The sequence below is a fragment of the Zea mays genome, chromosome 5, assembly GCF_902167145.1.
Source record: "Zea mays cultivar B73 chromosome 5, Zm-B73-REFERENCE-NAM-5.0, whole genome shotgun sequence".
Classification (NCBI taxonomy): Eukaryota; Viridiplantae; Streptophyta; class Magnoliopsida; order Poales; family Poaceae; genus Zea; species Zea mays.
In genome coordinates, this window is record NC_050100.1 from 26,409,692 (window position 1) to 26,435,979 (window position 26,288).

Below are 26,288 nucleotides of genomic sequence, written 5' to 3' on the forward strand. Positions count from 1 at the left end.
ATGAAACCTTTTAGAGTATACTGTAAATGACGGATATAGAGGATGAATATATAGGATCTTGCTGGAGCTAGCCTTAGAGTGTAAATAAGATATGAAAAGACTGTTGAAGATTAAAAAGATATAGAAAATATTTTTATGTAAACTACTATCCTAATGATAATTAAAATTGTGGAATTTAGAAAGGCTCTAGGAGATGTTCTAAGAGGTGTTTGGTTTATAGAGACTAATGTTTAGTCCCTTCATTTTATTCTTTTTTAGTCTATAAATCGCTAAATATAGAAACTAAAACTTTCATTTTGGAACTAAAATAAAATAAAATGTAGAGACTAAACATTAGTCCCTACAAACCAAACATCCCCTAAGAAACAATTATATTTTAGGACGGAGAAAGGTTTTGTAAATTTTATTCCGCTAGGGCTTTGTTCTTGTTTGCCGCCGCCGGCACCACCCTCAGTCCCCACATGGCCGCCGCCTGCCTTCGCCGCCTCCACCGCATCCCTCATCCTGTCCTTAAGCTCGCCGCAGCCACTCACTGGCCCTTGCCATTCCCCGGTGCCAAGTTGGCTCCGGTCACACAGTCGTGCCCATCCGCCGACCGCGTCGAAGTACAGCTGAGCGCCCGCTGCCCCGGTGAGTGTCATTTCCATCCCGTCGAGAACACGGGACCCTGTTGCTAATGCCAATTTGCTTAAGCACGGTCAGAGATTTCATTAGCGTCTACTGCTGTGTGTGCTATTCTTAATTTGAAATGTGAAGTTTACAGTTGCACTTGGCTAGCTTGTGCCCATGACCCCCCCCCCCCCCCCCCCCCCCCCCCCCCCCCCCCCCCCCCCAAACAAGATTTTTGCTTGTATAAGATGGCAGTTATTTTCTCAGGTAGCCAGTTTTGATATCGGACCATAAAAACACCTTTCATTTCTGCGATGTGATATAACATTTTCAATTTCATGGACTGTGTTCTCAAATCAAACATAACTATTCTGCTTGTTCTTCGCAAATTCATAAGTAGGCTGCTGAAAGCAGTAACGAATCGACTTTTCCCCTTCCGCTTCTGAACCATGCTCTGTCTGTTATAAATTTTCCAGTGCAATTAAGAGTGATACTGCTTCAGTTTCCAATTGCAAATTGCTCATAAAAAGTGCATGGTTTTGCCTTAGGTTTTGCAAGTAATGGTAACTTCAAACATCGATGGCATCACAAGCTGGGTTCATCAGTTGGTGCTGTACTGATTGGACATGCAGGTATATTTTCTGGACCACTTCTGGTTACATATTTTATTATTTTGTACTACCTTCATTTTTTATTTGACGCCGGCTAATGCAACTTTACACTAAAAAGCGCCAAATAAAAAAATCGGAGGGAGTATTTCAGTCACTCTTCAAGTTTGTGCATTCCGATTGTGCCCCACATGCACATTTCTTGTATCACAATTCCAAAAGTCTGAGTACAAGGTATTTGCCGATGATGACAGTTGACTTGTGTCAGTTATTTTATTGTGTAGCTACATCATGTTTGTTTGAGCCAAAGCTTTTGGAATTTTTTGGCTGCTGGTAAAAGCCCTCTTTTGAAATTGCCTTTGTGGATAAGCTTTTGGATGACTGAAATGTACAATAAATATAGTGCCCCTCAAAACAACATCACCTGAAGCTAGCAAAAGTCCCTGAAAGCAAAAATGATTGCATATAACGTTTCAGATGTATTGCCCTGAGTCTCTTTACCGGTATATATAGAGTACAAAGACTTGGGGGGCCAAAACACATCTCTAGATACATATGGTAATACCATATTGCAATCCTAACCACTAAATATAGTCTAACATTCCCTGTAGTTGTAGCAGGAGTATCACATATGATCATACCAGAGAAGTCAAAGACTAACATTCCCTGCAGCCATAGTGACGTCACAATGTAGATGTTGAGACTGGAGATCGACGAGTAGCCAATGTGGACGATAGCCCTTTTTGTTACTGAAATAGCCGCGGTCGATGTGGATGTGATCGAAGCCGTGGAAGGAGGAAAAGTCCGAAGCTTCAATAGAGGCACATGACTGGCTTCTAGCCAATGACCGTAGCATGATGATGAACTGACTGAATGGCGGAAGTAGATGGGGCTACTTGGATGTATCAACAGATGCTCACATGTCATCCATTAGTAATATTGACGGGGATGACCCGTGTTGCACATGATAAAACTAGACCTACATTGATTAGATTGGGGGCTACAATATATAGACATAAGCCTAGGGTATCAGCTAAGTAAAAGGCCTCACGGGCCTGGCTCTAGGCCCATACATACAGATAGAGCTAATACAAAAAGGGCAGACCCTTGGTGAAGATGTCGGCAAACTGCGAGGTCGTCGGGACATGGAGGACACGAACATCGCCGATGGCAACTCACCCACGGACGAAGTGGAGATTAATCTCGACATGCTTTGTGCGCTGATGCCGAACTGGGTTGACGGGGAGGTATACGACGTTGACGTTGTCGCAATAGACGAGGGCGCTTCAGATGAGGGGAATGTGAAGTTCTCGTAGGAGCTGCCGGAGCCAACTGGCTTTAGCCACATCGTTGTTCACAGCTCGATACTCAGCCTCGGCGCTTGAGCGGGAAACGATAGGCTGGTGTTTCGATGACCAGGAGATGAGGTTGTCACTAAGGAACACAACATAGCGGGAGGTGGACCTGCGTGTGTGCAGGCAACCTGTCCAGGAAACATCGGTGTTGATGACAAGCTTACTGGAAGAGGAACGTCAGAGTAGAAGCCCATAGTCAAGGGTGCTGTGAAGATATAAGAGGATTCACTTCATGGCGGTCATATGGGGCTCCCATGGATCATGCATTTGAAGACAAATATGCTGAACCGCATAGGAGATGTCTAGCCTAGTGAAGGTAAGGTACTGGAGTGCTCCTGCAAACTTTGGTGGGGTCATTGATCGAGACACAGTCACCAAAGGGACCTTTGCCTGTGTATCCACAAGAGTGGCACACGACCTACAGTTCAGCAGGCCAGCACGCTCAAGGACATCTAGAGTGTATTGGTGCTCGACTATTGAAGGAACAAACCGGCTGAGCGTGTCTCGACAATAATCCCCAGTGTCGGTGTTTGGACTAACAGTCCTAACCAACTAGTAAAATGATGCCTCATGCCCAGAATCTAGATGGTGTGCGAGTTGACACAAGCGATTATCCTGGTTCGGGCAATGCAAGGTCTTACTTCCAGCAGAGGGGGATGATGCTTATATTACTCGCACCGATGTGCCTGCAGTAGGGATTACAAGCACGGTGGGAGAGGGGAAGTCCCCAAGTCCCTAGGACTGATTGAGGCAAGTGCCAATACCGAAAGACTTGGAGGAAAACTACTGAGTGTTCGTTTGCCCCTTGGAGGAGCTACGACTGCCCTATTTATACACCTAGGAGATGTACGCTGTTTGAACCAGGGGCCATCGTGTGCCCAGGGGAGAAGTCTTGGCGTCCTGTGGGTGATATGACCTTGCGTTGCGCTGTTGACTTGAGCTTGCTGTTTTCCTGCTGAGAGCCGAGGCCGAGGGCGAGGGGTTGGCTGTACGGCCGAGCCCCCAGGGGAAGGGATGCCCATACTGTAGTTGTTGTAACAGGGCTTCGGTATGGGTAAAAAGCCTGCTTACGGGATGCGTCAGCGTCCCTGTGCTGGGTGACGTTGGGATTCCTTCGCTGCGGATATCGAGGTCAGAGCCCTGCTCGGGCGAGGCGGAAGTCTTCCCGAGGCGACGATCGAGCTTTCCCTGACGTGCGCAAAAGTCGCAGCCAAAACTAAACCAAACACACCCTAACACTAACAACCTCTCCAGACCAGCTTTTGGCTTTTAAGACTAACATAACTTTTTGCAGCGAGAGCCACCTTCATGCCCTCCAGAAGCCAAATAAAGGATGAAAGCGACAATAGTGTACTAGGAATTTCAATGTGAATTTTGCACCCATTTGACATAACAAAGTTAAGGCACATACTTTTTTCCCGAACGCGCAGGAGAACTGCATATCTTTATAGATAATAGAGAAAACATGCCTTAAAAAAACAAAACCGCACGGACACACAATGCACTACAACCAACCAGGGACTACCTGGGTGCCATGAGGGTGTCAGCTAAAGCAAAACTACCTAGTTGCTTAGCTCCAGCCATCACCCAACAAGAGAGAGCTCATCAAGGAAGTTTCTAAGCACCGAGTTAATAGAGGGGGAGATCTTATCAAAAACCACTATTCTGCTGCAACCAGAGAAACCAAGCGCCAAGCATGATGACACTGTTGACACCCTTCTTGTCTTTGTAGACCTTAGAGCATACTTCACCCCACCAATTAGCAAAGGAGGAGTCAACCGAACCCGGAATGAGATGTCCTAACCCGAAGGGAGACAAAATGCTGAACCAAAGCTGTCGAGCAAAGACACACGAAGTCAAGAGGTGCTGTATTGTCTCATCATCTTGATCACATAGAGTGCGAGCCTCAGGGTGCGGCAGACCATTCTTGTGCTGTCTATCCGCAGTCCAACATTTGTCCTTCATGGCCAACCAAAGAAACATCTTGCATTTTGGAGGGGCCCACGATTTTCATAATCTCTTCCATGGTTCAAACGTGATGGAGCCTATAAATAAGAGCTTGTAGCAGGAAGCAGAAGAGAAACAGCCAGAGGCCTCATGCCTCCGTTCATGCTTATCGTCATCATCATTCGGGCCACCTCCTCCAAAAAATCCCACAAAATTAGGTATTGCTGAATATCAATAAGAGAAAGCGGCGACCTGATGTCCATCACCCAAGATCTCTCCACAAGAGCCTCTGCAACAGTTCGGGATTTAATAGTTTTTTTGTCAACTTTACAGAACACTTCCTGGGCCAGAATCAAAATAGAATTCTCATTCAGCTACCTATCAGTCCAGAGTCTTGTATTGTTGCCACTTCCCACCCTAGTGACAGCTGAACAATCGAAAAAGACCTTGACATGTGACTGAATGGGGAGGTCCAGGCCAGACCACGGTCTTTGCTGATCCGTTTTCTGAAGCCACAACCAGCGCATTTGCAATGCCCAACCCTTATACATTAAGTTGGGGATCCCTAGACCCCCAGACTTGGGACCAGTGAACTTCTCCCAAGTCACTAAACAATTTCATCCATTCACCTCCTTTCTGCTCTTCCAAAGAAAAGCCATTCAAATCTTATCAATAGACTTAATTACCCATTTGGGGACACACAAGGCAATGAGAAGATAGACTGGGATGGTAGAAAGAACTAACCGGACTAGAGCAGTTCTCCCAGCAAGGTTAAGAAGGGAAGCCTTCCAACTAGGCAACCGGTCTACAATCTTTTCAACCCAAAACCAGAGATGATCAGTCCTCCTCTATTTTTATCTTTGCTAGGGCACCAAAATCTTGCTTGGATTGATCAATGAAACAACATGATACCTTCATGAATAGTCATATCTGATGTTTGTGTGCACTGTATCAAGCTATTTTTTCCATACTGAGCTTCAGCTTCTCCATTTATTTTTCTTCTTTTTGTCGTTGCTTTATAAAACTTGTTTGACCCTTTGGTCAGCCTTTACCATTTGTTAGCTTTGTTATTACCTATCTGCATGTGTGACAACCTTACACATCCATAAGTTGACTTACCTGCATACGTTCCACTTTGTGTTTTGATGTTTTAAAGAACATTACTGTTTTAGTTTAAGGGAATTATAAAGTTAATTTCATATTATTGTTTGCAGTACTAATTTAAATTTTATTGCAGCCTTTTTTCTTGGTTTGAGCAATGGCTCTGCATTTGCCCAGGAAGATTCAGTTAGCCCAGCTGCAGCTAGTGAGCATGCTGAGGGAAATGCTCCTGGTTTACAACCGATTGAAGATGGATCAGTGGTCTCAAACGAACACACGGTCAAATGGAGAATTTACACTGATAATGCGCGGGAGTTTTTCCAGAAAGCAAGTAACACATTATCCCTAGCTTGGTTTCAGACAACTTTTGGGATCTGTGATGTTTCTGAGAGAAACTACCTTTTTATAGGTTATACATTTTTTTTTCTGAAATTGTTTTACATACGAACAATGCAGAAGTCAAACTATTGAACACTACCCTAGTTTTCCTGTACTCATCTGGTTTTCTGAACCTTGCCAGTGCATGCTTTGTATTGGAAATTAAGAGCATAAACCTTCAGTTTCACCATCGGGGGTTATTTGCTGTTATGTGATATTGCTGTAATATCAAGCCATCTACCATAATGCTGTGGACAATTATTTATATAAATCCGTTCAGTAATTTTTAATAAGTAAATATTACACAACTTATGCATCTACAGACTTATGACATGGTTCACATTCATACTTACCTTTTTATCTCTGCAAATGAACTTTAGAATTTGGCTTGCTATACTTGCTACAAATTTCATAGGGTCAGCGAGACATGTTTAAGCCCGTTCCATTGAAAGAACTGTTATGAACTGCATTTCCCTTGTTTCACTACCTACGTAGTTATTATCTTGGAATTGAACTATGGAAATAAAACTTGGACTATATTTCTGTAATTAAATATTTTTATGACAGGTTGAGGAAATAGAAGCTGTGATTTTGATGTTGCATTGTCTGTCTATTTTGTAGAGACAATTGGATGAGGCTGAGAAGTTATTCCAGGCAGCCCTACTAGAAGCTAAGGAAGGATTTGGACTTAGAGATCCACATGTCGCGTCAGCCCTTAACAATCTGGTAATTAATAGTTTTATTATGTTCTGAAAACAGAAGTGCACTGAGCTGTTGTTAATCTTTCAGGCCGATCTGCAGTATTTATGATGAATCTGTAATCAAGCTGTCTGATATTATTGTTCATTTACCTAACAGATATGACTTATAAAAAACCATGATTCAGCTGATTTTGATAAATTTTTTGAGTTTATATGCTTTACCATAGTTCTGTTTTTCAATTTGTATAACGAGTTCATTATTTTTTTCTCATCTGCTGTTATATGTTCAATCAAGCCCTTGGAGTACTGTTTTATTCTGCCAGCCTTTATTTTATCCATTGCATCTAAAGATGCCCAAACGGGTGGCCCAGCCCGACCTGGCACGGGCCCGCTAGGCCCAACTAGTAATCGGGCTGTGCCGGAGCGGCCCGCGTGCCGAAGCCCCAGCCTGGGCACGACACGTCGGCCTGCTGACCGTGTCGGCCCGGCCCGTTAGCCCGTTAGACCATTTGGTTAAACCAATGAAAAATAACAAAAAACGCTTCCGGAGGGGGCTCGAACCCACACGCTTCTGGAGGAAGGGCGGGAGACACTGGCCGAAGCTAACTAACCAGTAGAACGCTCGTTGAGTTGTGATAAATAGCGAATATAAATTGTAAATATATATACTACTTTTTGTAAAATAAAAAAATATAATCGTGCCGGGCGGCACTACGGACCAAGTTAGCGGCCCAGGCATGGCACGACCCTTGTGCCGGGCCAGCCCAGGCACTATTAAATGGGTCATGCCTTGGGCCGGTCCATCAGGCATGGCCCATTTGGCCATCTATAACTGCATCAATGGCCACACAATTGGGCAAGCTTACAAGTTTGAACTGGATTTGTTTGCCAGTCATAAACTGCTCCTATCGTTAGTCTCAGATTAAATGAATGGCATTCATTTAACATTTTTTCTTCCTGAACTTTGCAGGCAGAATTTTATTAAATGAATGGCATTCATTTAACATTTTTTCTTCCTGAACTTTGCAGGCAGAATTTTATAGGCTAAAGAAAGAGCATGTGAAAGCTGAACCACTATATTTGGAAGCAATTGAGATCCTGGAGGAATCATTTGGACCTGATGATATACGGTACATTACAAACTTCAATTTTTTCTGCGCCATCATGTAGAGTGTCAATTTATTGCAGATAACCAGTATTTGTTTTGAGTTAAGTGTCAAATTTTCTGTATTCAGAGTTTACCTGCCACTGTAGCGACAGTTTACCAACTGCTGTAGTACCACTCCACTTGATTGCAGGCAATAATCTTATTTGATCAGCGAGAGTATTTGAACTGGTTACCACTTTGGATATGTTTGATGAGCTGTCAACTATCATGGACTATTATGTTATTTGGTTGCTGGTACCTGGTAAAAATTGAGGAACCTAAGAGGAATTAGACTGGGATTAGCAAGGAATTTTAGGGGGGAGCAGAAACATGGGAACATGAAGATGAACCTTTTTTTCTCGAACGCAGGAGAACTGTGCGTCATTTCATTAAGAAAGAAGATTGGTTATACAAAACTAGGGGTATAGAACCCCCACTCCCACTAATGTAAGCTAGATTACAAAAAGATAAACAAACTAACGACCAACACGACCACAGCTAGATGGGCGAGGGCAGAGCAGGCCTAGGGATGAGCTCCTACAGCCTAGATGCTCCAGCCAAACACCACAGACGACCTCCTAACACTGAAAGCAGCACAACCTGAACATTAGGACGATTCCCCTTGAAGACACAAGCATTACGATGTTTCCAAAGCTCCCAAGACACTAAAGTAACTGTTAGAGTGGACGCACTAACCAGTTCAACTTAAAAGCTTAAGCTGATAGGAGGTAGCCAATCCACTTATACATTTTCAACACCCCCACTTACGTGCAGCCAGAGAGAAAGGCGCAAACGTGGAAATAAATAGGTGGAGGCACAAATAAAGCCTCTGCCAGGATTCGAACTCGAGACCTCTGGCTCTAATACCGTATTAAGTTGCATGCACCATAGTTGTTAAAGCGGCAAGGCGAGGTAAGGCGACCGACCCCTTTTTATGTCACACCCGGTTTGAGAAGGCAAACCGAATGCGAACCATGTACGTGCCAGGATCAGCAATTCACGTACACAGCAGTTACATAACATGGACATCATCACACAGTGCTCAAATAGTATTAAAAAGGGAAATAATAGTCGATTACATCATATGTCTGAGACATCCACATAGTCTTTACAATAAATCAAAGTGCGGAAAAGAAACGTAGATAAACGCGGCCTTCACAGGCAGCCGACTGGGGGTTGCCGCTAACCCACGCCTAGAACTCGTCGTAGTCTTGGAACTCCTGGAAGTCTCCTTCCACAGCTTCATCTTCTCCTGAGCAGTGGTTGCAATGCTGACAACCTGGGGATGGGGGGGTTTGGTGTGTAGAGCAAGGGTGAGTACACATCAACATACTCAGCAAGTATCCTGTTTGGCTGTAGTGGACTAGCTTTATGTGGGGATAAGTCAAGCAGTTGCTTTTAGTTGGTCAGATTATTATTTACTAATAGAAAGCCAGGTTTTAGCATTAGCCCAAGTTATTAGCCCGATGTACCCTTTCCAAAACGGAAAGAATACCACTTACCAGCACCATAGTCATAACCAAAACCATCAGTCTCATTGCCACCTGTAAACCAAACTGTCTCTGATCAAGTACCACTAATCACTGGAGCTCCCTTGGCCGCTCATAACCGCGAGCACGGCTGATATATCAGTTTTCAAACACTCTGCAGAGGTTGTGCACTTTACCCACAAGCCGTGATTCTCTTTCTACCCGGAGAGAGCTACTCCCCGTTGACCACTACCTAGGTGGCCTAGCAGGGCATCACTACGTAGCCTTTACAAAGATTCCCCGGGGCTGTAGCCGCCCGTTAGGTTTCTTAAATGCACCACACTCCTCCCCAAGGGGCGAACCCAAACTTGGCAGAGCGAGCCGCATACACCGAGCCCCATTGACGGCACAACGACTAAGCGAACTACACCTCGGATCCTCTAATTATTCAGCTAAGGGCATCCCATTCCACCCTCATGGTTGCACTGTTTTCCCGGGCGGTCATCCATAGAACAGGTCCTTACGGAGAGGCACTCGAGAAACCGCTCGAGCCCCCTTAAAGGCCACAAGTACAACATCATAATAAGAGAAGGGAAAACAACGTATCATAGATAATCTCATCATATTCATTGATTAGAGTTTGAGCAATAACATAAAGCTAAACAATAATAATCCAACCCAAATAGGTAAACAAGGACATGGATAACAAAGCTAGTCAATCCTTAGGCATAAATGTGTAATGCGGGAGGTGAATTAAAGAATGAATAGGACAGGGATAGGTCGAGGGACACTTGCCTCCACCAACCGACTGCTGCTCAGGGGCTTCTCCTGCGAGTTCCTCGGGCTCTTCAACCGGATCATTCTCTATGCGAGTGCAAACATACATACATCCATCCATTGAAATTAGGAAACCAACAATACACCATACAAGAGAACAAGTAGATTAAACATGCATAGAATATCACATACGATAATGAATTTACAATGGTTAGAAAGAGACGGGGAAAGGTCTCGCGAGGGTTAAAGCTTATGCTCGAGGCGCGTTACGGGTAGGCGAATAACTAGACGTTACGTGCTCTAGTTCCAACTGGTTAACAAAAGGATTAGCTACATGCACTAATGTAAACGTGACCACTTTTAGTAGATTAACATTGAATGAGATAGACGATTAGCTATACAAATTAACTAACGTAACCAATTTCCAAATTGAGACTCCTATCTTATTAATATAAACAACGTGATTAGCGCGCATAGGATACGGGGGGGGGGGGGGTAGACGAAGGCACAACGGCCGTGCCAAGGCACTGCGCATTACGCGGGCACGCGCGCGGGGCCGCACGCACGCGCCGCGAACTAGCCGTGCGCACGTCGGGGCCGCGCGCTAGCCGAGCTCAAGGCCGCGCGCCATAGGCACGCTGGGCCGAGCTCGAGACCGCGCCGGGGCCGTCACGACGCGAGCAAGGCACGACGGGGCGAGCGGGCAAGCACGCCGGGGCAAGCGAGCACGGGCGAGCGAGGACGCCGCGGACCACGGCGGGCGAGGCACGGGCGGGGCGGGGACGGCGCGGCCACCACGCCGGGGCGGGGACGGCGCGGCCGAGCCGAGGCGGGGGCTTGCCGGGGACGGGCGCGGCGGGGGAGGCCGAGCCGGGCACGGGGGCGGGCTCGCCGGGGGCGACCGAGCCGGGCACGGGACGGGGCGGGGCGGCTCGCCGGAGGGGCGACTGAGCCGGGGCGGGCGAGGGCGGGCGCGGGGCGGCTCGCCGGAGGGGCGGCCGAGGCCGGGCGGCGCGGGGCGCGGCCGGCGCGGGAGAGGGCGGGCGCGGGGCGGCTCGCCGGAGGGGCGGCCGAGGCCGGGGCGGGGCGCGGCCGGCGCGGGCGAGGGCGGGCGCGGCCGGCGGCTCGCCGGAGGGGCGGCCGAGGCCGGGCGACGCGGGGCGAGGCCGGGCCGAGGCGGGGCGCGGCCGGCGTGGGCGAGGGCGGGCGCGGCCGGCGTGGCCGCGGCGGGGCCGGGGCCGGGGCGAGCGCGCCCACGGCGCGGGGGAGGGCGCCGACGAGAGGGGGAAGGAGGAGGAAGGGGAGGGAGAAGAGGGGAGGGGGAGGGAGGGCCTCACCGGGGGCGAGGCGGGCGGCGGCGACGCGAGGGAAGGGGCGGCGGCGGCGGTTAGGGTTAGGGAGTGGGAGAGAGGGAGGGAGAATGACGGGCGGGGCCCGCGGGGAGGGAAATTTTGGAAGAAAAAAAAGAAAGGGGAAGGGGGCGGCTGGGCCGCTTGGGCTCAAAGGGGGAGGGAGGCGCGGCTGGGGCGGCCCACGGCGGGGGAGGGGGGGCGCGGCTGGGCCGCCGTGGGGCCCACGCGGGAAGGGGGGGGGGGGGAAAGGCCGGCTGGGCCGCGCGCGCCAAGGGGGGGGGGGAGAGAGGAAAAGGTTTTCCTTTTCTTCAATTTTAGATGAGTGATTTCCACAATCTCAACCAAACAAAATAAATGCATAGCTCGGCATGGTGCGACAAACAAAATAAAGCATTTTAGGGTTTTGCTTTACACGAGATCTAAAGCCAAAACCCGCTATAACTTTGGAAAAGATCAAGGTTTAGCGAGGGAAAAAGGGAAAAGGAAAGGGTAACGCCCGAATTTGGCGAGTGAAGAAAAGAAAAAATTCAACTCAAAAATTCGGGGCGTTACAAACCTATCCCCCTTAAAAGAATCTCGCCCTCGAGATTCAGGGTATTTAGCCATCAGATCATCTTCACGCTCCCAGGTTGCTTCTTCCTCAGAGTGGTGATTCCATCTGACTTTGCACATTCTGATGGTCTTCCTTCGGGTGACTCTGTCTGCGGTCTCAAGGATTTGCGTTGGCTTCTCAACGTAGGTCAAGTCCTCATGGACTTCAAGACCTTCCACTGGCAACTGTTCTTCCGGCACACGCAAGCACTTCTTCAACTGAGACACATGAAAGACATCATGCACAACAAACAAATTTTCTGGCAGACTGAGCTTATAGGCCACTTCTCCACGCCTTGAGAGAATTTGGTACGGACCAATGTAGCGGGGTGCTAGCTTGCCTTTGACTCCGAACCTTCTGACTCCTCTGATCGGTGACACTTTCAGATTGACAAAGTCTCCGACTTCAAAACTCAGCTCTCTTCTTTTTGTGTCTGCATAGCTTCGCTGCCTTGATAGCGCTATCTTCAAATTTTCTCGGACCATCTTGATGTTCTCTTCAGCTTCCAGCAGAATGTCTGGCCCGAATACTTGTTTTTCTCCAGGCTGATCCCATTGCAATGGAGTCCTACAACTCCTTCCATAAAGCGCCTGAAATTGTGACATCTTCAAACTGGCCTGATAACTGTTGTTATAGGAAAACTCTGCATAAGGCAATCTCTTGTCCCATCCGGACTGATCTTGCAACGCACAGGCTCTCAACATGTCTTCAAGAATTTGGTTGGTTCTTTCGGTCTGACCATCTGTCTGCGGATGATATGCTGAACTGAAATTCAGATGCGTGCCCAAGGCTTTATGCAACTGCTGTCAGAAATGAGAGGTGAACTGTGTTCCTCTGTCTGACACTATCTTCTTTGGCACACCATGAAGACAAACGATCCGATACATATACAACTCTGCCAATACTGCACTGCTGTAGTTGGTCTTGACAGGTATGAAGTGGGCTGACTTGGTCAAGCGGTCCACTACTACCCAAATGGAATCGTAGCCGGCTCGAGTGCGAGGCAATCCGACTATGAAATCCACACCGATTTCATCCCATTTCCACTGAGAAATTTGCAATGGTTGCAGCAATCCAGCTGGTCTCTAGTGCTCTGCCTTGATCCGCCGACAACTATCACACATAGCCACATGCTCTGCGATTTCCCTCTTCATTCCGTACCACCAGAATTTCTTCTTGAGATCCTGATACATCTTCTCACTACCAGGGTGAATCGAATAGGCTGTCTCATGAGCTTCCTTGAGGATCAACTCCCGAATGGATTGGACATTGGGAACACACAAGCGGTCTTTGAACCATATCACACCTTCTGCATTTTCCCGAAAATCTTTGCCTCTGCCATCTAGAATCAGTCGTCGGATCTCACTGATCTTCTCATCGTTCTTCTGCGCTTCTTTGATTTCTCGCTCCAAGGTAGGTTCCAACTCAACTGTGACTCCTCGCGAATTGTTCAGAAATCCGAGGCTCAACCTGTCAAACTCCTTGGCCAACTCATAAGGCATCGGACGAGCGACCATCAGATTGACCTGACTCTTCCTGCTCAAAGCATCTGCCACTACGTTCGCTTTGCCTGGATGGTAATGGATATCCAACTCATAGTCTTTGATCAACTCTAACCATCTTCGCTGCCTCATATTCAACTCTGACTGAGTGAATATGTACTTTAGACTCTTGTGGTCTGTGTAAACATCGCATTTCTGTCCATATAGATAGTGCCTCCATGTGTTCAGTGCGTGAACCACTGCTGCCAACTCTAGATCATGGATTGGGTAATTCTTCTCATGAACCTTGAACTGTCGGGACGAGTAAGCCACAACTCTTCCCTCTTGCATCAACACGCATCCCAAACCAGTGTAACAAGCATCACAATACACCGAGAAGGGCTTGTGCACATCAGGCAAGACTAGGACAGGCGTTGTTGTCAACTTCTCTTTCAGCGCTTCAAAAGCCTCTTGACATTTCTGGGTCCACTTGAACTCAACTTTGTTGCCTAGCAACACTGTCATTAGTTTCGCAATCTTCGAAAACCCTTCAATGAATCGCCGATAATATCCGGCCATTCCAATGAAACTCTTGATTTCTCGAGCATCTGTTGGCGCTTTCCAGTTCAGAATGTCTGACACTTTCTTCGGATTCACAGCCAATCCTTCTTTGTTGATTATGTGACCCAAGAATAGGACTTCATTGATTCAGAATTCACACTTGTTCAACTTTGCATACAACTGGTGCTCTCGCAATCTCTGCAATACCATCCTCAAATGACTTGCATGCTCTTCTTCGCTATGAGAATAAATCAGAATGTCATCGATGAATACCACCACAAACTTGTCGAGATAGTCCATGAATACACTGTTCATCAAGTTCATGAAGAAGGCCGGTGCATTGGTTAAACCAAAAGACATCACAGTGAACTCATACAAACCATACTTGGTAATGAATGCCGTCTTCAGAATGTCCGAAGGTCGGATCCTGAGCTGATGATAACCTGACCTCAGATCAATCTTGGAGAACACACTGGCTCCTCTCAACTGGTCGAACAGATCTTCTATTCTGGGCAAGGGGTACTTGTTCTTGATCGTGACTTCATTCAAAGCTCGGTAATCGATACACATCCTTTTGGTGCCATTTTTCTTTTCCACAAACAGGACAGGGGCGGCCCAAGGCGAGGTGCTTGGCCGGATGTAACCTTTCTCTGACAGCTCATCAATCTGCTTCTTAAGCTCAACCAACTCTGGTCCAGATATTCTGTAAGCTCTCTTAAATATAGTGGAGGTTCCAGGAAGAAGCTCTATGGCAAACTCAACTTTCCGCTCTGGTGGCATACCCGGTAAGTTCTTTGGAAACACATCTGGGAATTCGGACACAACCTTGATACTCTCAATTGGGTCTGCTTCACTGCTACCAACAGCCATCTGATAACAACTTCCTTTCTTTGGCTCAGGCGGGACTAACTCGGTCACCACTTCCTTTCCTAGTGTAGACACCAACTTGATTGTCCTCTTATCACAACTGATAACTGCCTGATACTTATCTAGCCAATTCATCCCCAGGATGACATCTATTCCCTAAGTACCCATTACTATGAGGTTGGCGGGAAACACTATCCCCCTTATTTCCACACATACATTCAAACAAATGCTATCGGCTCGAATTCTACCACCGGCTGAGTCAATTTGAATGAGGGTTGACATGGTAGTAATTGGAAGATTATGTGCTTCTACCCATGATGCAGTAATGAAAGAATGCGTTGCTCCAGTATCAAATAACACTTCTGCAATATGGGAGTCGACTGGGAACATACCTACTATCATGCCGAGGGTCTCCTAAACTGCTTCAGCCTCCAAGTGATTCAGTCTTCCATGATTGTAACGCGACTGAGAGCAATTGCCTGCTCCAGGCTGAGACACGTTCTGCTTTGCTGGGGCATTGGGGCCTGATTGCTGCTGGGCTGCCTTCTTCGGACATTGCATCACCCAGTGGCCTTGCTCTCCACAGTGGAAACATGCTCTGTTTCCAACCTGAGCTGGTGCTGCCTGATTGCTCTGCTGGTTTGCTGGGGCAGGAAGACGAGGTGCTTGCTGATTCTGCCTCTGAAACTGACCTCCTGACTGATTGCTCTGACGGTTCTGATACTAGTGCTGAGGATACTGCCTTTGGAACTGCTGCTGCTGAGGTGGACGCTGGTTCTGCCTGAACTGCTGAGGTTGATTGCCTGAGAAACGAGGACGGTTGCTGATTCCAGGCTGGGGTCCACTGATCTTCCGCTTACGATCCTCCATCTCCTTACGCTTCCTCTCTGTCATAATTGCTCTGTCAATCAAGTGCTGGAACGTCGAAAATGTATGATTCATCAGCTGATAGTGCAGAGGGTCAACCAAGCCTCTCAGGAAACGGTACTGTCGCTTGGCGTCGGTGTTGACATCTTCAGGAGCATAGCGGGACAACTGCAGAAACCTGTCGCGGTACTCACTAACAGACGATGACCCTTGCTTAAGGGCCAGGAACTCCTCCTTCTTCACTGTCATCAGACCTGCAGGAACATGATACTGACGAAAGCTACCTCTGAACTCTTACCAGGTGATGGCGTCGGGGTTGGCATGGGTGGCGAGATAAGACTCCCACCATGACTGAGCTGCTCCTCTCAACAGACGAGGACCATACAGGACTTTCTCCCTGTCGTCACACTGAGCGGTATGCAACTCGCGCTCCACAGTGCGCAGCCAGTCTTCAGCATCTATGGGGTCAGAAGAGTGAGCAAACGTTGGGGGATGACCTCTCATGAATTCAGCACGCTTGTCCCTGGGCATTTGAGACATCTGAGGCTGAGGTGGTGCTTTCTGCTGCTGCTGCTGCTGAATGGCGGCCAGAGTCTGACCGATGGCTTGAACTGCCTGAGTCTGCATCAGAAACATCTGCTCGATCGACATCGGGGGCGGGGGCGGCAGATGCTGTTGCGGAGGCACCTCATCCTGCTAAGCGGCTCGCTCCTGCTGAGCACGCCTTCCTCCTCTGCGCCTGTTCTCTGACATCTGCAGAATGCAACCACACATCAGAACTGATCTGACAAATCTTGCAGCATAAGAAAAGAGTATAGAATCCTTCGACAGCACTGAACAGATGAGCATCTTCACTGATCTCCAACACAGACCACACAACTTCTCAGATAAAGAGGAAAGTGGAATAAAAGGTTTCCCAACTATATAACTAACTCCATTAACATAATAGGTAAACCAAAATGCAGGGGATACCCACACTCTGGTGACAGTCATTACAAAGATCCAAACCAAACATAGTTAATCATGACAAACATAAATGCACAGGATATAGCAAACTATCCTGTCTAACTAAGACTAACTAAGGGCGAGACTAACGCTAAGACTGTAGCTTCTAAGTATATATTTTGTATTAATTACAAGATCCAACTCTAACGAGCTATGGTTCTAGATTTATCTTGGTCTTGCAGTTGGGATTGCCATAAGACTGGCGTCCACGCCGAGGTGAGCGGTACGGGTGCTGAGTCCCGACGGGAGCGGGGGAACCATCATCCAGGTGACGACGTTCCGCGCGCTCAGCCCGCAGCAAGGCGATCTCAGCACGAGCCCTACTCAGCTCGTCTAGCGCATGGTCCAGCTCCGTGTTTAGCACGACGACTAGGTTGACTGTGCTGCTCAACCTATGATTGTCCTCGCCGACAGGTGAGACAATCACGCCTCCTGTGCTGCCAGATGGACGGCGGGGGTAATACTTCAGGTTGAGACCGTCGGCTACCCCACCGAGAACCGAGCAGTAGTGCGAAAGCGCACGCCGTGCAGCATCTTGCATGGCTGCCTCAGCTGAGTCCCGCTCAGAGATAGAGTAGTGCTCTGAGCAGATCTCAGCACCCTGGAGACTGTTCTCCGGACGGCGCACCAAGCAGGTCGCCTCCCAGCGGTCCGGGTAGACCCCGCGACTATGTTGGTAGACCACACAGCGATACTCGATGGACCAAGTACGTCGGTTAAGTGCCCGACGTAGCAGGGTGTCAAGCGCATCGTGGAAGTGACACCCGCGAGCAGCGTCGCGAGTGATGGGTTGAGCAACCCATCCTTCCGGCTCCTGGTCAGCAGAGAAGTCGGTGTCGTGGCTCGAGCTGTCGTCGCCACCTCCGTCGTCTGGGTCTCCTCCAGCAGCTACTCCAGAAGCTGGGGCGCCCAGTGGTGGTGTAGGGGCGCCTCCAGGGGAAGCACAGGGGAGCAGCTCCTCACGGACTCTATCTCCTGATGGAGCGAGAAAGAAGAACCCTGCTGCTCCTGTCGTCGACGCTCCTGCTCCTCATGCAGGCGGTGGTGCAGTCTCTCCAAGTGGCTGGACTGTCCGGCCACGGGACGGCGAAGCGGACGCTCAGCAAGGCGGGAGGATAAGAAGGGGATGACGGACTTTCGTGCAGTGTGTCTAAGACGAGCCATCTACAAAAGACACCGCAAGCAAAAGAGTGAGAACAGAATTAATATGACCAGCAAGTAATGAACCATAAATAAATGAAGGATTAGAAATAAACATAATTTTCAGCAAGGTATAACATATAGTAGAACATAGGTTTGGTCGGTATGACCAACTTTTGAAGGGATATCAAAGTCAAGGCACGGACAGAGGTCTATAGTCCTTAAAACGACCATTGTACTCTATGTTAGCGGTCCTACAGTCAACACGACTTTGATACCACTTATGTCACACCCGGTTTTAGAAGGCAAACCGAATGCGAACCATGTACGTGCCAGGATCAGCAATTCACGTACACAACAGTTACATAACATGGACATCATCACACAGTGCTCAAATAGTATTAAAAAGGGAAATAATAGTCGATTACATCATATGTCTGAGACATCCACATAGTCTTTACAATAAATCAAAGTGCGGAAAAGAAACGTAGATAAACGCGGCCTTCACAGGCAGCCGACTGGGGGTTGCCGTTAACCCACGCCTAGAACTCGTCGTAGTCTTGGAACTCCTGGAAGTCTCCTTCCACAGCTTCATCTTCTCCTGAGCAGTGGTTGCAATGCTGACAACCTGGGGATGGGGGGTTTGGTGTGTAGAGCAAGGGTGAGTACACATCAACATACTCAGCAAGTATCCTGTTTGGCTGTAGTGGACTAGCTTTATGTGGGGATAAGTCAAGCAGTTGCTTTTAGTTGGTCAGATTATTATTTACTAATAAAAAGCCAGGTTTTAGCATTAGCCCAAGTTATTAGCCCGATGTACCCTTTCCAAAACGGAAAGAATACCACTTACCAGCACCATAGTCATAACCAAAACCATCAGTCTCATTGCCACCTGTAAACCAAACTGTCTCTGATCAAGTACCACTAATCACTGGAGCTCCCTTGGTCGCTCATAACCGCGAGCACGGCTGATATATCAGTTTTTAAACACTCTGCAGAGGTTGTGCACTTTACCCACAAGCCGTGATTCCCTTTCTGCCCGGAGAGAGCTACTCCCCGTTGACCACTACCTAGGTGGCCTAGCAGGGCATCACTACGTAGCCTTTACAAAGATTCCCCGGGGCTGTAGCCGCCCGTTAGGTTTCCTAAATGCACCGCACTCCTCCCCAAGGGGCGAACCCAAACTTGGCAGAGCGAGCCGCATACACCGAGTCCCATTGACGGCACAACGGCTAAGCGAACTACACCCCGGATCCTCTAATTATTCAGCTAAGGGCATCCCATTCCACCCTCATGGTTGCACTGTTTTCCCGGGCGGTCATCCATAGAACAGGTCCTTACGGAGAGGCACTCGAGAAACCGCTCGAGCCCCCTTAAAGGCCACAAATACAACATCATAATAAGAGAAGGGAAACAACGTATCATAGATAATCTCATCATGTTCATTGATTAGAGTTTGAGCAATAGCATAAAGCTAAACAATAATAATCCAACCCGAATAGGTAAACAAGGACATGGATAACAAAGCTAGTCAATCATTAGGCATAAATGTGTAATGCGGGAGGTGAATTAAAAAATGAATTAGGACAGAGATAGGTCGAGGGACACTTGCCTCCACCAACCGACTGCTGCTCAGGACTTCTCCTGCGAGTTCCTCGGGCTCTTCAACCGGATCGTTTTCTATGCGAGTGCAAACATACATACATCCATCCATTGAAATTAGGAAACCAACAATACACCATACAAGAGAACAAGTAGATTAAACATGCATAGAATATCACATACGATAATGAATTTACCATGGTTAGAAAGAGGCGGGGAAAGGTCTCGCGAGGGTTAAAGCTTATGCTCGAGGCGCGTTACGGGTAGGCGAATAACTAGACGTTACGTGCTCTAGTTCCAATTGGTTCTAACAAAAGGATTAGCTACATGCACTAATGTAAACGTGTCCACTTTTAGTAGATTAACATTGAATGAGATAGACGATTAGCTATACAAATTAACTAACGTAACCAATTTCCAAATTGAGACTCCTATCTTATTAATATAAACAACGTGATTAGCGCGCATAGGATACGGGGGGGGGGGGTAGATGGGGACGTCTGGGGGTAGACGAAGGCACGACGGCCGTGCCAAGGCACTGCGCATTACGCGGGCACGCGCGCGGGGCCGCACGCACGCGCCGCGAACTAGCCGTGCGCACGTCGGGGCCGCGCGCTAGCCGAGCTCAAGGCCGCGCGCCATAGGCGCGCTGGGCCGAGTTCGAGACCGCGCCGGGGCCGTCACGACGCGAGCAAGGCACGGCGGGGCGAGCGGGCAAGCACGCCGGGGCAAGCGAGCACGGGCGAGCGAGGACGCCGCGGACCACGGCGGGCGAGGCACGGGCGGGGCGAGGACACGGCCGGCCACCACGCTGGGGCGGGGACGGCGCGGCCGAGCCGGGGCGGGGCTTGCCGGGGACGGGCACGGCGGGGGAGGCCGAGCCGGGACGGGGGCGGGCTCGCCGGGGGCGACCGAGCCGGGAATGGGACGGGGCGGGGCGGCTCGCCGGAGGGGCGGCCGAGCCGGGCACGGGACGGGGCGGCTCGCCGGAGGGGCGGCCGAGCCGGGGCGGGCGAGGGCGGGCGCGGGGCGAGGGCGGGCCGGGGCGCTGCCGACGCGGGAGAGGGCGGGCGCGGGGCGGCTCGCAGGAGGGGCGGCCGAGGCCGGGCGGCGCGGGGCGAGGCCGGGCCGGGGCGGGCGCGGCCGGCGGCTCGCCGGAGGGGCGGCCGAGGCCGGGCCGAGGCGTGGCGCGGCCGGCGCGGGCGAGGGCGGGCGCGGGGGAGGGCGCCGACGAGAGGGGGAAGGAGGAGGAAGGGGAGGGAGAAGAGGGGAGGGGGAGGGAGGGCCTCACCGGGGGCGAGGCGGGCGGCGACGGCGCGGGGGAAGGGGCGGCGGCGGCGCTAGGGCGGCGACGGCGGTTAGGGTTAGGGAGTGGGAGAGAGGGAGGGAGAATGACGGGCGGGGCCTGCGGGGAGGGAAATTTTGGAAGAAAAAAAAGAAAGGGGAAGGGGGCGGCTGGGCCGCTTGGGCCCAAAGGGGGAGGGAGGCGCGGCTGGGCCGGCTGGGGCGGCCCACGGCGGGGGAGGGGGGGCGCGGCTGGGCCGCCGCGGGGCCCACGCGGGAAGGGGGGGGAAAGGCCGGCTGGGCCGCGCGCGCCAAGGGAGGGGAGAGAGGAAAAGGTTTTCCTTTTCTTCAATTTTAGATGAGTGATTTCCACAATCTCAACCAAACAAAATAAATGCATAGCTCGGCATGGTGCGACAAACAAAATAAAGCATTTTAGGGTTTTGCTTTACACGAGATCTAAAGCCAAAACCCGCTATAACTTTGGAAAAGATTAAGGTTTAGCGAGGGGAAAAGGGAAAAGGAAAGGGTAACGCCCGAATTTGGCGAGTGAAGAAAAGAAAAAATTCAACTCAAAAATTCGGGGCGTTACAAACCTATCCCCCTTAAAAGAATCTCGCCCTCGAGATTCAGGGTTGGCTAGCAAAGAGCTCAGGGTATTTAGCCATCAGATCATCTTCACGCTCACAGGTTGCTTCTTCCTCAGAGTGGTGATTCCATCTGACTTTGCACATTCTGATGGTCTTCCTTCGGGTGACTCTGTCTGCGGTCTCAAGGATTTGCGTTGGCTTCTCAACGTAGGTCAAGTCCTCCTGGACTTCAAGACCTTCCACTGGCAACTGTTCTTCCGGCACACGCAAGCACTTCTTCAACTAAGACACATGAAAGACATCATGCACAACAAACAAATTTTCTGGCAGACTGAGCTGATAGGCCACTTCTCCACGCCTTGAGAGAATTTGGTACGGACCAATGTAGCGGGGTGCTAGCTTGCCTTTGACTCCGAACCTTCTGACTCCTCTGATCGGTGACACTTTCAGATTGACAAAGTCTCTGACTTCAAAACTCAGCTCTCTTCTTCTTGTGTCTGCATAGCTTCGCTGCCTTGATTGCGCTATCTTCAAATTTTCTCGGACCATCTTGATGTTCTCTTCAGCTTCCAGCAGAATGTCTGGCCCGAATACTTGTTTTTCTCCAGGCTGATCCCATTGCAATGGAGTCCTACAACTCCTTCCATAAAGCGCCTGAAATTGTGACATCTTCAAACTGGCCTGATAACTGTTGTTATAGGAAAACTCTGCATAAGGCAATCTCTTGTCCCATCCGGACTGATCTTGCAACGCACAGGCTCTCAACATGTCTTCAAGAATTTGGTTGGTTCTTTCGGTCTGACCATCTGTCTGCGGATGATATGCTGAACTGAAATTCAGATGCGTGCCCAAGGCTTTATGCAACTGCTGTCAAAAATGAGAGGTGAACTGTGTTCCTCTGTCTGACACTATCTTCTTTGGCACACCATGAAGACAAACGATCCGAGACATATACAACTCTGCCAATACTGCACTGCTGTAGTTGGTCTTGACAGGTATGAAGTGGGCTGACTTGGTCAAGCGGTCCACTACTACCCAAATGGAATCGTAGCCGGCTCGAGTGCGAGGCAATCCGACTATGAAATCCACACCGATTTCATCCCATTTCCACTGAGAAATTTGCAATGGTTGCAGCAATCCAGCTGGTCTCTAGTGCTCTGCCTTGATCCGCCGACAACTATCACACATAGCCACATGCTCTGCGATTTCCCTCTTCATTCCGTACCACCAGAATTTCTTCTTCAGATCCTTATACATCTTCTCACTACCAGGGTGAATCGAATAGGCTGTCTCATGAGCTTCCTTGAGGATCAACTCCCGAATGGATTGGACATTGGGAACACACAAGCGGTCTTTGAACCATATCACACCTTCTGCATTTTCCCGAAAATCTTTGCCTCCGCCATCTAGAATCAATCGCCGGATCTCACTGATCTTCTCATCGTTCTTCTGCGCTTCTTTGATTTCTCGCTCCAAGGTAGGTTCCAACTCAACTGTGACTCCTCGCGAATTGTTCAGAAATCCGAGGCTCAACCTGTCAAACTCCTTGGCCAACTCATAAGGCATCGGACGAGCGACCATCAGATTGACCTGACTCTTCCTGCTCAAAGCATCTGCCACTACGTTCGCTTTGTCTGGATGGTAATGGATATCCAACTCATAGTCTTTGATCAACTCTAACCATCTTCGCTGCCTCATATTCAACTCTGACTGAGTGAATATGTACTTTAGACTCTTGTGGTCTGTGTAAACATCGCATTTCTGTCCATACAGATAGTGCCTCCATGTCTTCAGTGCGTGAACCACTGCTGCCAACTCTAGATCATGGATTGGGTAATTCTTCTCATGAACCTTGAACTGTCGGGACGAGTAAGCCACAACTCTTCCCTCTTGCATCAACACGCATCCCAAACCAGTGTAACAAGCATCACAATACACCGAGAAGGGCTTGTGCACATCAGGCAAGACTAGGACAGGCGTTGTTGTCAACTTCTCTTTCAGCGCTTCAAAAGCCTCTTGACATTTCTGGGTCCACTTGAACTCAACTTTGTTGCCTAGCAACGCTGTCATTAGTTTCGCAATCTTCGAAAACCCTTCAATGAATCGCCGATAATATCCGGCCATTCCAATGAAACTCTTGATTCCTCGAGCATCTGTTGGCGCTTTCCAGTTCAGAATGTCTGCCACTTTCTTCGGATCCACAGCCAATCCTTCTTTGTTGATTATGTGACCCAAGAATAGGACTTCATTAATCCAGAATTCACACTTGCTCAACTTTGCATACAACTGGTGCTCTCGCAATCTCTGCAATACCATCCTCAAATGACTTGCATGCTCTTCTTCGCTATGAGAATAAATCAGAATGTCATCGATGAATACCACCACAAACTTGTCGAGATAGTCCATGAATACACTGTTCATCAAGTTCATGAATAAGGCCGGTGCATTGGTCAAACCAAAAGACATCACAGTGAACTCATACAAACCATACTTGGTAATGAATGCCGTCTTCAGAATGTCCGAAGGTCGGATCCTGAGCTGATGATAACCTGACCTCAGATCAATCTTGGAGAACACACTGGCTCCTCTCAACTGGTCGAACAGATCTTCTATTCTGGGCAAGGGGTACTTGTTCTTGATCGTGACTTCATTCAAAGCTCGGTAATCGATACACATCCTTTTGGTGCCATTTTTCTTTTCCACAAACAGGACAGGGGCGGCCCAAGGCGAGGTGCTTGGCCGGATGTAACCTTTCTCTGACAGCTCATCAATCTGCTTCTTAAGCTCAACCAACTCTGGTCCAGATATTCTGTAAGCTCTCTTAAATATAGTGGAGGTTCCAGGAAGAAGCTCTATGGCAAACTCAACTTTCCGCTCTGGTGGCATACCCGGTAAGTTCTTTGGAAACATATCTAGGAATTCGGACACAACCTTGATACTCTCAATTGGGTCTGCTTCACTGCTACCAACGGCCATCTGATAACAACTTCCTTTCTTTGGCTCAGGCGGGACTAACTCGGTCACCACTTCCTTTCCTAGTGGAGACACCAACTTGATTGTCCTCTTATCACAACTGATAACTGCCTGATACTTATCTAGCCAATTCATCCCCAGGATGACATCTATTCCCTGAGTACCCATTACTATGAGGTTGGCGGGAAACACTATCCCCCTTATTTCCACACATACATTCAAACAAATGCTATCGGCTCGAATTCTACCACCGGCTGAGTCAATTTGAATGAGGGTTGACATGGTAGTAATTGGAAGATTATGTGCTTCTACCCATGATGCAGTAATGAAAGAATGCGTTGCTCCAGTATCAAATAACACTTCTGCAATATGGGAGTCGACTGAGAACATATCTACTATCATGCCGAAGGTCTCCTGAACTGCTTCAGCCTCCAAGTGATTCAGTCTTCCATGATTGTAACGCGACTGAGAGCAATTGCCTGCTCCAGGCTGAGACACGTTCTGCTTTGCTGGGGCATTGGGGCCCGATTGCTGCTGGGCTGCCTTCTTCGGACATTGCATCACCCAGTGGCCTTGCTCTCCACAGTGGAAACATGCTCTGTTTCCAACCTGAGCTGGTGCTGCCTGATTGCTTTGCTGGTTTGCTGGGGCAGGAAGACGAGGTGCTTGCTGATTCTGCCTCTGAAACTGACCTCCTGACTGATTGCTCTGACGGTTCTGATACTGGTGCTGAGGATACTGCCTTTGGAACTGCTGCTGCTGAGGTGGACGCTGGTTCTGCCTGAACTGCTGAGGTTGATTGCCTGAGAAACGAGGACGGTTGCTGCTTCCAGGCTGGGGTCCACTGATCTTCCGCTTACGATCCTCCATCTCCTTACGCTTCCTCTCTGTCATAATTGCTCTGTCAATCAAGTGCTGTAACGTCGGAAAGGTATGATTCATCAGCTGATAGTGCAGAGGGTCAACCAAGCCTCTCAAGAAACGGTACTGTCGCTTGGCGTCGGTGTTGACATCTTCAGGAGCATAGCGGGACAACTGCAGAAACCTGTCGCGGTACTCACTAACAGACGATGACCCTTGCTTAAGGGCCAGGAACTCCTCCTTCTTCACTGTCATCAGACCTGCAGGAACATGGTACTGACGAAAGCTACCTCTGAACTCTTCCCAGGTGATGGCGTCGGGGTTGACATGGGTGGCGAGATAAGACTCCCACCATTGCTGAGCTGCTCCTCTCAACAGACGGGGACTATACAGGACTTTCTCCCTGTCGTCACACTGAGCGGTATGTAACTCGCGCTCCATAGTGCGCAGCCAGTCTTCAGCATCTATGGGGTCAAAAGAGTGAGCAAACGTTGGGGGATGACCTCTCATGAATTCAGCACGCTTGTCCCTGGGCATTTAAGGTATCTGAGGCTGAGGTGGTGCTTTCTGCTGCTGCTGCTGCTGCTGAATGGCGGCCAGAGTCTGACCGATGGCTTGAACTGCCTGAGTCTGCATCAGAAACATCTGCTTGATCGACATCGGGGGCGGGGGCGGCAGATGCTGTTGCGGAGGCACCTCATCCTGCTGAGCGGCTCGCTCCTGCTGAGCACGCCTTCCTCCTCTGCGCCTGTTCTCTGACATCTGCAGAATGCAACCACACATCAGAACTGATCAGGCAAATCTTGCAGCATAAGAAAAGAGTATAGAATCCTTCGACAGCACTGAACAGATGAGCATCTTCACTGATCTCCAACACAGACCACACAACTTCTCAGATAAAAAGGAAAGTGGAATAAAAAGTTTCCCAACTATATAACTAACTCCATTAACATAATAGGTAAACCAAAATGCAGGGGATACCCACACTCTGGTGACAGTCATTACAAAGATCCAAACCAAA

The 26,288-nt window shown here is 49.2% G+C and overlaps 1 protein-coding gene across 4 annotated transcripts in view; it reads left to right on the forward strand.

Annotated features, from left to right (window-relative positions):
- The first annotated feature begins 373 nt into the window (after positions 1-373).
- Positions 374-26,288, forward strand: part of LOC100192003 (uncharacterized) — an 83,289-nt gene continuing 57,374 nt past the window's right edge. For 3 of the 4 annotated variants that reach the window (XR_002269392.1, XM_008682781.2, XM_008682782.2), the window contains exons 1-5: positions 374-630; positions 1,158-1,241; positions 5,757-5,947; positions 6,620-6,724; positions 7,729-7,829. Coding sequence is in view for 3 of the 4 variants with exons in the window: in XM_008682781.2 (XP_008681003.1) it covers positions 462-630; positions 1,158-1,241; positions 5,757-5,947; positions 6,620-6,724; positions 7,729-7,829 (650 nt within the window). In the remaining variant the exon portion in view is untranslated. The remainder of the gene's footprint in view (positions 631-1,157; positions 1,242-5,756; positions 5,948-6,619; positions 6,725-7,728; positions 7,830-26,288) is intronic. The other variant, NM_001137427.1, reaches the window with a different exon arrangement.